The sequence below is a fragment of the Cyclopterus lumpus genome, chromosome 1 (assembly GCF_009769545.1).
Source record: "Cyclopterus lumpus isolate fCycLum1 chromosome 1, fCycLum1.pri, whole genome shotgun sequence".
NCBI classification, from domain to species: Eukaryota; Metazoa; Chordata; class Actinopteri; order Perciformes; family Cyclopteridae; genus Cyclopterus; species Cyclopterus lumpus.
The window spans coordinates 5,733,140-5,746,680 of NC_046966.1; the positions used below are offsets into that span (position 1 = coordinate 5,733,140).

At 46.6% G+C, this 13,541-nt stretch overlaps 1 protein-coding gene across 17 annotated transcripts in view; it reads right to left on the reverse strand.

Annotated features, from left to right (window-relative positions):
* Positions 1-13,541, reverse strand: part of LOC117728761 (nuclear factor 1 X-type-like) — a 104,732-nt gene that overhangs the window by 5,182 nt on the left and 86,009 nt on the right. For 6 of the 17 annotated variants that reach the window (XM_034529619.1, XM_034529641.1, XM_034529610.1 and 3 more), the window contains 4 exons: positions 10,619-10,747; positions 6,638-6,807; positions 4,902-5,049; positions 2,483-2,571 (listed from right to left, as the gene is read on the reverse strand). In XM_034529619.1, the coding sequence (XP_034385510.1) occupies positions 2,483-2,571; positions 4,902-5,049; positions 6,638-6,807; positions 10,619-10,747 (536 nt within the window). The remainder of the gene's footprint in view (positions 1-2,482; positions 2,572-4,901; positions 5,050-6,637; positions 6,808-10,618; positions 10,748-13,541) is intronic. The other 11 variants (XM_034529705.1, XM_034529658.1, XM_034529694.1 and 8 more) reach the window with 5 other exon arrangements.

Below are 13,541 nucleotides of genomic sequence, written 5' to 3' on the forward strand. Positions count from 1 at the left end.
GATCCAGTTTCCCGGTTTGATAAGAAGGCAGAGTGGAGGCTTTGGCACATGCCGAGTTGTTCTGGCTGCCGCTGACATTCCACAGGGCCTCGGCCCGGGGAGAGCAGCAGATCACCCCACCTTTAACAGCAAACTCTCTGTTGTCCCCCATTCTAGCAAAGCCGGGGAGAGTTTTCACCCCCCTCGACCTCCCGTCTATCCTCCGCCACCTCTGCCTCCCTCCTTGCTACCCATGATTCTTTGGTGTTTGTAGATAAGTCCTCCTCCTCCTGGCTCAGACTTCCCTTAACCCCCTTCTCTTCTCCTCTCCCTCTCTTACTCCGGCTCTCCCAGTGTAATCCTTGGCAGCGGAAAGTGACCCCCTCTCTCTAACCCCCTCCCCCCTCAAGTCCAAGTTCAACTGCCTATGACATCATGTCTGGTTGCTGCGGGCAACGAGACAGCCGGGACGTGACTGTGGAGTGCAGCGAGCTTCAACTAACTCCCTCGCTCTCTCTTTTCCTTTCTCAGTCCCTCCTACTTTTTTTTCTCCACACACACACACGTCTCCCTCTCTCTTCCTGCATGGCCGAGGTCTCACCACCAGAGAGCTCCTCAGACCAGCTTTTCTCTGCGTCGTGTCCTGACAGCAGTGGGAAGACTCTCCCTCTGTCTTGGCTAGTTGGCTACTTGGCTAGCAGGCGGCTGGCAGGGCCATCGTCTGAACCTCTCCATATGCCAGAGAGCAGCAGGATAGGCAGAGACCTCTGTTACTCACTCTGGCTGGTGCTGTTACTGACCTACTAGGCTCAGCTAACCGGGAGCAAGTTGATACCAGTGCCCAGGTTCTCGCTGTGCGTGCCACACACCCGGCAGAAATGCTCAAAGTGTACATTTGACGAGCAATAGCAGGGTATAATATGTGTTCTGAGCAGATGTATGCCGTTGTAAAAAGCCCAGTTGTTTTTTAGGGGAGAAAACGAGGGGCAAGAGTTTTGGCAAGAGTTGGGAGTGTGCGTGTGAGCATACGCGCTCGCGCACATTTGGATGGTGTTTAGATGCCCCCTCGGTGCCAGGTCTACATCTGTGGGAGAGTGGTGCAGGTGGAGATCTCGAAAATACTAGAGGGAGCAGCAGGAGAGAAAGAGAAGGAGGGAGGGTGGGCTGCTGATGCACAAGGGGGGTAGAGGGGGGGAGAGGGGGAGCAGCCGAGCAGAGCTGAGCTGCGCCGAGGAGGAATGCAGATTGTTTCCATGTGTGGGGAAGACAGGAGAGCTGAGTTGGCTGCAGGCAGGTGCGGTTAGCCCCTAATGAGAAAAGTTGTGTTGGTGATGGAGGAGGCCCAAGACACTGCAGCCCAGTGGCAGAGCGCAGCCAAAGCCCAAAACCACAATGTAGTTCACTACTGGACTCACACACTGCACTAATACACACTCTGGGGCCGAGCAGAGATAAATCAACGCTGCTGGAGCTGAAACTAACTGGCACTGTGAGGAAATTACTGTGGTACAGACACTGTAAACCAATACTGAAACTAAAGGCCTTGATACTTGGGGGCGACATGTTGTGTCAATGTGGGCGGGCGAGTTTGCAAACAATTGATGGGCAAAGTCTTGGAGACATTTGTTTCCCCATGGCCAATATAACATTACTCTATAATAGTTATATCATTAAGATGAGTATGAATATATATATATATATATATATATATATATATATATATATATATATATATATATACACACACATATATATACACATTACCATTCAAAAGTTTGGGGTCACTGAGAAATGTCCTAATTTTTCAAAGAAAACCATTGTTTTCTTATAGTGTATATATATATATATATATATATATATATATATATGTATATGCAGTGTGGAGTAGAGTACAATGTCAACTCAAACAAGCGCAACATTTTCACAAAGGATCTTTTCCATAAAAAGCTATCAAGGTTTATTCTTGACCTTGGAAATAGTTTGACAAAACAATCCCAACTCAAGGTCCACGTGTTTGCTTTTTCTACCACAACACATAGCATTTGCTCAGTTTTCATGTATCTCATGTATCTTTTAAACTGCAAGCGTAACATCTCCTCCTCATAGCAGCTGCTGAGCTTGCATGTCAACGGATCCATCTCCATTCAAATCTTTGTTCACTTAATCCACCGCTGAAGGAAAATGGACTTTTGAGTTAGGATTGGCTTACCAAAATAAGGGCCCGATTTAGCTTAACGATGCAGGTAACAGTTATGAACGACTAGTGACTGTTGACCAACACCGCCGCCGTGGGCAGAAGGTTACCAACGCAGATCCATAGTCTGAGTACAAGTGCCTCTGAATCACACACTTGTCTCTGTAAACCCGGAGAGGCCGACAGCAATGGAGCGAAGTCGCGCTTGCAGCGGGTGATGAGCAAAACAAAAATGGAAAGAACGGACACAAAAAACAAGAGGAGGAGGATGTGAGAATGTCAATTAAATGAGGGAGGTTGGCGGGGTACCTGAGTCTGCTGGGGGATATTCAGAAAGTTGTCCCGTGTTCCGATGCCGACAAACCGGTTGGGAGCTGTGGAGCCTGGCGTGGAGTATGCTATAGACAGAGAGAGACAAGTGTGTACATGCTTTTTACACACACACATACACACTGAGCTCAAAGTAGAATTTGATGCTCTCATCCTCGTTATCTATGTTTTTAATATAATCAATCTGCTAAGACTATGACTACAAATCACTGTCAAATGAACTACCGGGAAACGACGGTAAGGGTCAGGGATGCTGAAGCCCCATTAGTCACATGGGTGATTTAGTTTCATTTTGTGGGCAGGTTCATTGTTATTATCCTTCACTTAACCGTTTAATCTGTTGTCAACAAGGGGATGTTCAGTCTGTTATGATTAGCACTAACACGAAGAAGCATGATTTCCCTCGAATCTGGCTGCGCTGTTCATCACAGACGCTTCTCAGCAGCCCCCGGTCTCAGAAGTAAGTCTCCGTAATCATAGAAAAACCACTGAGGATTCACTGTGGGCTTAATAATAGGGTGTCCGATGGAGGGAGGAACTGTCGTCATCACCAGTGGTGACCAATGCTCCATTTACGTTTAATGGGTTGAGAGGAGCATCTTGTCTCCAAAGTGACACCATTCAGGGATGCCACAGGATCAAATTTAGGGCAGTTGTAATCACTTGGACTCCAACGTGGCGGCTGAGTGGAACTTTTGCTGTGCATGACTTAACTGAGGTCGAGGGGATGGGGATGTGTGGGGGTGACATTGACAGGGCTGGAAACTGATGCATGAGTGAGGGTGAGAGTGTACCATATGCATGTGTCTGCTTTTATGAGTGTAATTACGATTATCTTGAGAATCAAGAGACAAAATTAAAAGGGGGATAAAAAATTAAATAATAAAAATTCAGTGATAACAGTCACTGGAATGAGAAGAGAGACGGAGAGGGCGATATTTATTTATATAAAAGTTCATATAAATAAATAATAATCTGTGAGAATTGGAAGGGGGAGGAGGGGAGTGGGGGAGGAGGGGGGTGGGGGGGGGGAGGGAGGGGAGGAAAGGTTGATAGGACAGGAAGAGGAGAAAAAAGTCAAAACAAAAGGAGGAGAACGTGCCCCCGGTTGCTCCGTCCAGTGCCCCCTCTTGGTGTGCCTCTCCCGTGGCCCGACTCTCGCACTGCACCTGTCTGGGTGGAACCAACCAAAGCCTCACCGCTCCCCGGTGACACTCCTCTCTCCCGCTCCCCCAGTATCGCACTAATTAGACAGGTTTGATTTGATTTTATCATTCATGTTTTAGAGAGATTGGGTCGTTCTTGTTACACTGTGATTTCCATGTTTTTTTGTTGTTCTCAATTTTTAATTGTTGTGAGATTTGTGTGAAAGTGGCGAGGGGATTGGGTGGGTAAAGTGGGGCATGATGTTTTTTTCATTTTTTGGAGTCCACGCCAACTGCCCTAATTTTGTTCCCTTAAAAAAGAAAATAAGAGAGAAATAAAGGGGGGAAAAAAGAATCAACGAAAGGAAGATAAGAGAATTTATCAAATAAAGAAAGCAAAAAAGAAATGAGGAGAGGAGGGGTAGATTGTATTGCCGCTGACACGGACAGACATGCAAAGTCTGCGTTGATCAAAGGCTTGCGGCTACAGAGGCAACGTGCACAGGGCCCTGCTCTGCTCTGCTCCCCCCAAACTACAAAACACATTAAAAAGAAGGGAGAGAGACTACACTGCCTCTTGTGGTGCTTGCAGGAAACCGAACACCAGAGAGAGAGAGAGACAGAGAGAGAGAGAGAGAGAGAGAGAGAGGGAGAGAGAGAGAGAGAGGGAGCGGGAATAAAAAAAAATTTGTAGGAGAGAGAAGGGGGGATGGAGGAAAGTAGCTGAGGAGGTTTGCAGAGAGAAAAGAAGACTGAACTTCAGAGCGAGAGATGCAGAAGAGCTTGAAAGAGGATCTCTGGTTTGGCAAAGGCGTGGCTTCTGCCTCGTACAGTACAGTACAGTACAGTACAGTAGGTGATGGATGATATAGGAGTGAAGCTCCTGGGGCTGCTGAGTGTTTGATTGAGCAGCCTGCAACCTTACTGGAAGCAGACTGCCAGCTAGACTATGGAAAACTACAGCAGTCATCGTAGAAGTCCCAGACCGGAGCTCTTTCACTAGCTGTGTGACAGAGAAAAGGCCCAATGTAGCAGCACTGCTTATACTGGGACTTCTAGGATGGCTGCGTTTGTTCCAGTCTAACAGGCTCGATGTACTATTGCTTGGAACGGAAGACAAATACGCTGCCAGCCAAGAGCTGACCAACCTAGTGGAGGCTAAAATTGTCTCGGACTGAAGTCTGTGGGGAGACTGGGGCTTTGTAATAGGGGGTTTTGTGGAAGGGAGTAGGAGTGGGGAGGGGGTGACTTACACGGAGATGCGGGTGAGCTGAGTCCGCCGTCAGTGGGCGTGTTGATGATTTTAGAGTCGGGCATGGGGAGGGGCACAGGGCGCGCCACCGGGGGTGGCGGGGGCAGCAGGAAGGAGCCCGGCATTTTGCTCTGGCCACCTCCATTAGGCTGCAGACGGACCATACAGACAGGGTGAGCATGACACACCCCGAGAATATACAGTGCACAGGGAGCCAGCCAGACACAAAGTCTCTCTCACACACACACACACACACACACACACTCTCAATGTAAGACACTCATATATAGACAGATGCCAACGGGGTACACACAAGTATTCTTAAGCTCAGACAAACAGATGTGGCTGCTTGCACACAGGGAGAGATCAGCAAACTTACACATTTAAAAAAAAATACAAAATATTAGTCTGCCTGAAAATAGTGAGGTAAATAAGATGTGGAAAAGTGATGAACTTTGTCAACACACGAGGGGGAAAGAAAAATGGAGTTGTCCACAAGGAAAGTTATTACAGTGTAAGAATAAAAAAAAGAAGGGGAAACCAGCAATGAAAAAAGGGTGTCTGTGTGTGAGAGTGTGTCATGTGCAATTTCACAAATCATATGGTATCTTTAGTGTGTGAAGTAATGAGAACAAAGGATCATAGGACATGAAAAGGGCCTGATGTGTGGTTTCAAAGTTGCTCAGAAGGCCAAGTTTACAGTAGAGGTTTACAGTACTACCAGCACCCTGCACCTTAGCGGATAATCATGCTGGAATTTCATGAAACGGATGACACCTGTCACCGGCATCATCAAGGGGGCACCTCCCTTCACTGATGTCTCACTGAATTGCACACAACACCTCAAAAATTCCCAGGAACTGCTTCCGCGGTTAGTTTCCTCCTCAGCCAATCACAAGCGTCTGCTGCTTTCCCCCCTGACACATGGTATGTTCTGATCACTGTTCGTCAACTCCCCTCGGCACTTGGATGTCTGTCACGGCATGTTACTTTCAGAAAAATGGGATTCGGTTACTTATACTTCCACCATGCGTTGTGCAGAGGAAAGTGTGATCGCAATGGAGACTAGGCAAAGACGTGCCCCTGGAGAGAAGAGCATTTTTAGAGTAAAGGGACATCACTCACAATGAGGGCTTGTTAAATGGCTACCGCAATGCCCCAGGAGTCTTAAATACCGTGCAAAGCTGTCTGTCTACACACCAGTCTGTCAAGTTCGCCAGTTTCGCCCAGGCCATACATGACCTGTCTGCCCAGTGCCCAAAAAGGGCTTTCCCCTGATATTTTCAACCTGAACATAACTGCATCTTCTCCTACCTAACGGTGGGAGTCAGTGCTGCATGACATGTAGCCAAGTCAAATGTGGTTTGGCTCCCTTAGTTTTCCGCAGAGGAGTTTTTTTTAAATTTTCTTTCAGCACATTTGGCTGCCTCCTCCTTTTGATGGATTTGCCCTAAAAAACCTTTTCCTCTTCCTTGGCGAAGTTGCTTCACTTCATAAAGATGTCTCTATTCCTAGGTCAAGTGTCACATGACCTTGTTCCACACGTATATACAAACAAGGACGGAGCGGTCAGTCTGGATACAGTTGTGATGCTGATGTTCTCTTGTGTTCTCACATCTCTTTCGGTAAATTCCACAAAAAAAATAAACTGACCTCCTATCAGTGTCAACTTTGCACCGCAGACCATCCCGCTCTCCCCTCCCTCACCCTCCTTTGCTGACCCCGCAGAGCACTTACCTGTGCGCTGGGCTGCCCTGAGCCGTCGGTGCACACAAACTGCACAAACTCCTTAAGCGGGTCCTGGTGGTGATGGTAGCGTATGGTGGGGTGGGTGAAGTACGGGCTGGACTGCTGGATGATGGAGGAGGAGGGGAAGTGCAGAGCTGAGGCTGAGGCACGGGGACTCCCTGAGGAAAAAGGGTGAAAAAAGGGGATAGGAAACAGTAATAGTAAAGGAGAGGAGGAAGAGTGAGGAGACGAGAGATCAGAAGAGGAAAAAAACACAATGAGGCTCAGGTCATTCTATAACAGATGTTGAGCATACATAACACTCGGCACACTGTGACATCAGATCAACGTGCACACCTAGGACGGAATATAAGACATGCATATGTTTTAACTAAGCACCGACGCAGCTGGCATCAAAGAACAGGTTGCTGCTTCGGACTATTATTGTCATAACATCGAAAATCGCTGTGACATTCTCTTGTGGTTGACTGACTGTAGCTGTTCCTGCGTACAAATGACTGGTATTATCCCTGGTTATTGGGCAACATCTGCTCCCATTCATTGTATAAATCAGCCCACTAGATTTCTCTGTACCTATGGTAAGCCTTTTACCAATATACACATACACACACACACACACACACACACACACACACACAAGTGTGTTACAGTATTTTTTCTGCCTTCTGCTCCCTCTCCATTTCTCTCTCAAACACATACACACACACACACAAACCACTGGGGTACGACAGAGCCACACACACAGGATTTTTCCACTTTTGTTTTATTGCTTGTCGGTGACGTGTAATCAATCAGCAGCGTATCCTTGCTGTGCGGTTCTGCCCAGCATTTTGAAGCTTGAGAGAGAATCTCCCCTCTGCTCCCAACCGACCACAAAAACGCCTCCCAGAGACATTAGCCAGCCAGCCAACCACACACACACACACACACACACACACACACACACACACACACACACACACACACTCTAGGCTCCACTGTCTGCTGAGATTCTATGGCTTTGGCAATTTGCCACACCAAACCAAAAGAGGCAAGCTGCTAGGTGAGGGCAGCCTGGCGAACAAGCATCTGTGATTATGTCTGTCACCTAGCATCTCTTGTGTACGCTGTACTCACAAGTGTCACTGAGTGCCGGTTTCTTCAAACTTTCGTTGTTTCCTGTCTTGTTGTGTGCAAATCTTCTGCATCTCTGTCTCTGAGTTTGTATATATATATATATTTTTTCAGCCCGTGCTGCTATGTCTGTGTTCTTTGCACGTAAATAAGTGCGCGTGCGTGTGTGTTTGTGAGAGTGTGTGTAATCACTGTCACAATGGCGGACTCTCCAGACTAGTATAATCAGACAACAGTCAATCTGGCAGCTCTCCACGTCTGTCGGGAGCCAAAAAACAGGACATAAACCATCCAGTCCTTACTCCTGAACACCCACACTCACTAGACCTACACGACAACAGCAAACGGCTCGGGTCCATCCAAGGCAAGCCGTGATTGCTAACTGCTTCTCCCCCCTCTCTGTCTACCCCCATTTCTCTTTTCATCGCTCTCCGCTTCCCTCCCTCCCATCATCCTCCAGTCTCTTTATAGAACCAAGGCCTCCGAGGGACATTCCATTTGGACGGCAGCCATTTTAGCACAGAGAGTCCTCCACGAGAGTGTAAGTGTGCACGCACACGCGTTTCTCTGCGTGTGCGTGCACAAATGCACCCATACACGCTCTCTAAACACTGTCTCATTACAGCCTCTCTGTTACATGAAAACCCCTCAGCCAACAGTCTGCGCGCACAGTTTGGAGAGTGTGAGAAGTTAGTCGGGGGAACAAAGACACCCGAGCCAGTCCCTCACACCTCCTTTTTTTTCCTTCTCCAAATTTTAGAAATCAATTTAAGTGCAAAATTCAATCTGGTGTTTTTGGATTCTCCAGAGGGAACAGGACCGCTCCGTGTAGGTGAACAACAAGGCCCGCACTATATTTTATTTGATATACTGTGGGGAGCTCCGCAAGTTAAATTCAATATGTTTCAACACAGAGGGCAATGAGTCCAAATGACCTTTACATGGTCGGTCTGGTTTGGCTCTGGACCAAACCATCCCTCTGAGAAACAAATGGAATTAGAGGGAGCGATCGAGAGGGAAGGACACAGTCATTCCTTTGAAAAGTGAGACCAGCCTGCAGGGACTTGTTGGCAAACTTGAGATCTTGGAGACTTTGGGAATTCTCTGACTGGAGATGGAGAAACCATGTCGGTTATCCTGTAGGACCGAAACGCTCTTATGAGGACAACTTGCCCTTAATGGCTCCCATGAAACAAGACCTTGGAAACATTGCAAGATACTTAAATAAGTCTACCCAGTGCTGTACTGTGGGCTCAATCTCTGTCACTTCTTCCTACTCCTTTTTCAAATCTGTATGCGCTAAATAGTCTCTGGAGAAAACCGACCAAACACATCTTTTGAAGAACAAAAGAAAAAACGGCAATGGATGCATCTGAATGTAACCCCCCACCACACCCACACACACACACACACACACACACACACACACACACACACACACACACACACAGAGGCACTGGGAAGAACCCTACTAAGGTCTACTAGTCTCTCTACTGGCCAGCAGGGGGCGACTCCTCTGGTTTTAAAAAGAAGTCAGATTGTATGAAGTCTATGAGAATAAGAGCAGTAAACATTGTGAACATGAGTTTATGGTCTCAATCTCTAGTTTCAAGTCTTCTTCAATACAGCATGATGTACATTTAGTCAATTATAGTCCTATTTAAAGTACAACAGACCCTAAGGCAGGGTATGCTTTAACCCTTTGACATTGTGAAAGTTAATTAGAGCATTACTGGTCGCCTAGTCAGTATTTGGTTGTACTTAGCTCCAACCGTTCGTGTCACTTCTGCTTCTTGCAACATGGCGACGGCAAAAAAACAAAATGGCGACGGTGAAGATGCCAAACTTCAGGCATTAAATCAAAGTCAACAAAACAGTGGTTGACGTCACGGTGGCTTCATTCACTTCTTACAGACAGATGCTTACAGCCTTGTCGGGCTTGGGGGGCGTGAGCGTTTGTTACACATGGCCGCTCGGACGGCGTGCCCCTTGGGGGACGATTGCTTGGCTCCTGGTCACGGACGTGCCGCAGGGAAGTGGCGAAGAGCTTGGTCTGTGAAGCCCCGCTGCGAACCAAATGCTGCTACACAGAGCGCTGTTCGGTTATTAATTCAAAGTGTATTAATGTTGAACATGTCGCAAGTCCAAAATGGCCCCAAACTCGACAAGGCACTCAAAACACCCACCAGAGTGTCAAGAAGATCTGATGAACGGTTCACAGACAGACAGACAGACAGAGCTTCCTTGCTTTATAGTTACATGTCACTGTGCATACAGGTGTTTTGTCTTCTTAGTAAATACATGAAACTATATAGTGTGCCTATACCTCCATTTGGTAAATGAACACAGTCAAGTTCATTACATGAGAATAAACAGCATTGTCAGTTTAAATGCAAGAACAAGAACATTACAATGGATGCATGAAGCAGTAAGACGTGAGGCCAATCAGTCACAAAGGCATGGATGCAGCGATGGTACCATGCAATGACAATATCAAAACGAAAAGATAATGGTAAAACAAAAATGGATGGATGGAGAGAGGCTGAAAGAGAGAGAGAAATTGTATGCCAAGCCATGATGATAGCAGTATTACTGAACAGGTGAAACTCTGCGGGCAAATTGCTTCTCAGCAGTTGCAACTGTTGGTTTTTAAAGTTGGATTTTTGCTTTCTCAGCAAGTATGTTTAGGACTTTTATTTTCAGGCAAGCGATTGTACAATTTATTTGCTTTCCCGAGGAGGTTGGGGGTGTAAATATGGCATCCAGTATCACGCTTGACACTCCCTTTCCTTCTCTCTCTTTTTCAGATTAGAAAATAGGGGATCGAGGTTGTTGGGTTCATGGCAGGGCTCTCACCTGGTCTCACTCCTGCCAGCACAGGCAGCGGGTGGTGTGTGAACGCCATGCGGGGGGACCTCGTCTGGGAAGTCAGGGCGTTGAAATCAAACTTCCCCGGCTTCTTAAGTGAACCAGGCGAGGACAGTCCTGGCAAAAAAAAAATGAGATCAACAAAAAAAGTGGGGGGGGAAGAGGGAGGGAAAAGAGAGAGGTGGTTTTAATCAACAAATTGTTGCTTCTTTTATTAGCTTCACTAAAAAAATATATATCTCTTTTTTTATTTTTTTGTTGAAGGGGACTTGAACAATCATGATTTTCTGATTGTATATTTTCCTCATTGGTTGATTAATCCCTGTCCTTGTGGCTGTTGGCCATTCCCTCGTATTAGTTTCAATGAGTCATAAGTCATTCAGAGATATACTGTCGGACTCAAAACTCCCACCATTATAGTCGTATAATAACGGCTGAGCAATATTTCAAATCCTAGCTGCATGTCTTCAAAAGAAGAAAAAAAAAGGGAGAAATATCAAAAGCCAATCTGAATCTGGTCTTTGATTCGGAGCCAACGCACATCTGTCGCTATTAAAACCTCTCTGTGCCACTGCATGTTTTTTCTGTCTCATCTCTTTCTTTCTGCTTCTCTCTCCCTGTCAGGTGCCAACTGCAGGCTGTCTCTGTGTATGAGCGTGGCCACCATACAGCCACAGTCAGCGAGTTGTGGTCTGGCTTCAGTGCAGCTCACGGGCTGGCTGCACGAGAAGAAGGCTTCATTCAGAAATAGCACACACTGTACAGTATGGACACGGCAGCTGCTGAGTGCGAAAGACAAGCAGACGGACAGAGAGAGGAGACAGAGGGAGAGGGAGAGAGAGGCGAGAAGGACGTGGGAGACATGAAAATATGCGAGGGAGCGAGGGAGCAAAGCAGAACCTGTGAAAAATGCAGCAGCAGTCTTGTTTTTCAATGCGTTGCTCTGACGACATGTATGAAATTGGAATGTCATAAGATGTTAAATATGGTTATTATCTCTCGCTCACACACTCGACGTCTGAACACGCTCGAAAAGCACAAGCACGTGTTCAATCACAAAAAACAAAAGACCCTTACAACACAGCTACATTTAACTAATGAAAAAAGAAATAAAACATATTCTCCATTAAATGTTCCTCTAATCTTCCTAACAAGTGAGTGATGTGATAATGTTCTCTTTTTAAACTTTTTTTTAAGACTTGTTTTGTAGTCTATTTCTGTGGCCCCCTCCGCATCAAACAAGGCATTAAATATGATTCCTCCTCTCCAGCTGGAGACGTGTGAAAGTCTATGGGAGTGTGGGGGCGTGTAAAACCTTCCTTCCCTGTGTGATAGAGTTAAGTCTCAAGCAGGTGGGAGTGAATATGTGTGAACCATTTATGTCTTTTGCGGACATATATTTCTCTTCTTTTTTTTCCTCCCCCCACTGTAGCGGGAGTCTGGGGGTGTATTGTACTGTCAGTCAGATTCCAAGCATGAAGACAACCTCGATCCCACTTCTGACACCAATAGTTAGCAGTGATTGCTATGACACTGCCACAGTGGAGGGAGCAAACTGGATATAAGAGCAGTCTGCAGAGACTTAAACAACGAGAGGCACTGCAGGGGACAGAGCTGGGAAAGACTGAAAGTTAGAAGTGTAAGAAACCAGAACCGTACAGATTAAAGCAGCCATGGTTTCAGAAAGGGAGTTATGCGCTTTTATTTTGGAAGTATAAAATGGACCTGAAGTATAGAAATCAGAGGCAGGAGAAACAGAGAAGATCAGATGGAGATTGACGTCTGTATATATAGGACGTTTTAGCAATGTCACTAGCACCGAGGGGAATGTGAAAGACAGTATTTCGGTGCTTCAGAGACTCTGCAATGGTCTGATCTGGTTTGTTCACGTGTGTGTGTGCCACAACTGCACTGTTTCCTCTCCTGGCAAGCCTTAGTATTTCACTGGCAACCAATCAAGCGCTCACAGGATGACCCTTCTGTCTCTTTGCACTAACAGGCCTGCCACCAGATGCGCCTCTGAAGCAGACACAGATGCACACACACACACACACACACACACACACACATACACACAGTTGGAAAAGACAGGACATAGTGGTTTAAACAAGTACGGGAAAGTCAGTGAATTCTCCTCCCCCTGGTGATTTAAACCACATATGCACGTCCAGCCGTATCCCTCTATGGGCCTGTAACATTTCATTTAAAGCACTAAGAAAAGGCCCCCACCACCACACGAGTCTCTGGTGTCTCAGGAAAATTTCACAATCATTTGGAACTAATATGAAATCCTGGTTGTTTCGTTTTGCCTCGGCTAACCTCCCCCACCCCTCTTCCAGCCCCTGTGGAGCAGATGTCTCCAGCATCCTCACGGATCCCAAGGCTACACACACACGGAAACACCATCTGGGACCATGCTTCAGCTGTGTGCGCCGTGAGATATGTTCGCAAAAATGTATCATGTGTATTTCCGCTTTTGTGTGATTCCTACGTATGGATGCATCTTCACACATTAGTGTGTGTGTGCGTGTTTTTGGTTATGGAGGGAGTCAAGGGGAGTAGATGGTGCTGTGGACAGACGGCGAGGCACACCTGTGTGTGAGTGTGTTTTCTGATTTCTTTTTTTCTTAGAAGCCCCTTGGTTTGTTTGTATGTATGTGCGCTTGTGTGTGTATGTTTGTGCTTGTTTACATACCCCCCACCTGGACGGGAATTCCCACATGAGCCTTGCCTGTGGCAGGTGGGATAATTTGGGAGAAAATCGGATACACACCGTACCAAAATCACACACTCTCTACTCGCTCCATTCCTCCATCTCTCCTTTCTGCTTTGGTTTCTCCCGGGCGTGGACCATATTTTGCTCTAGCTACTGTTAAAAATGATCTATACAAATCCACACGAAATTAAAAAA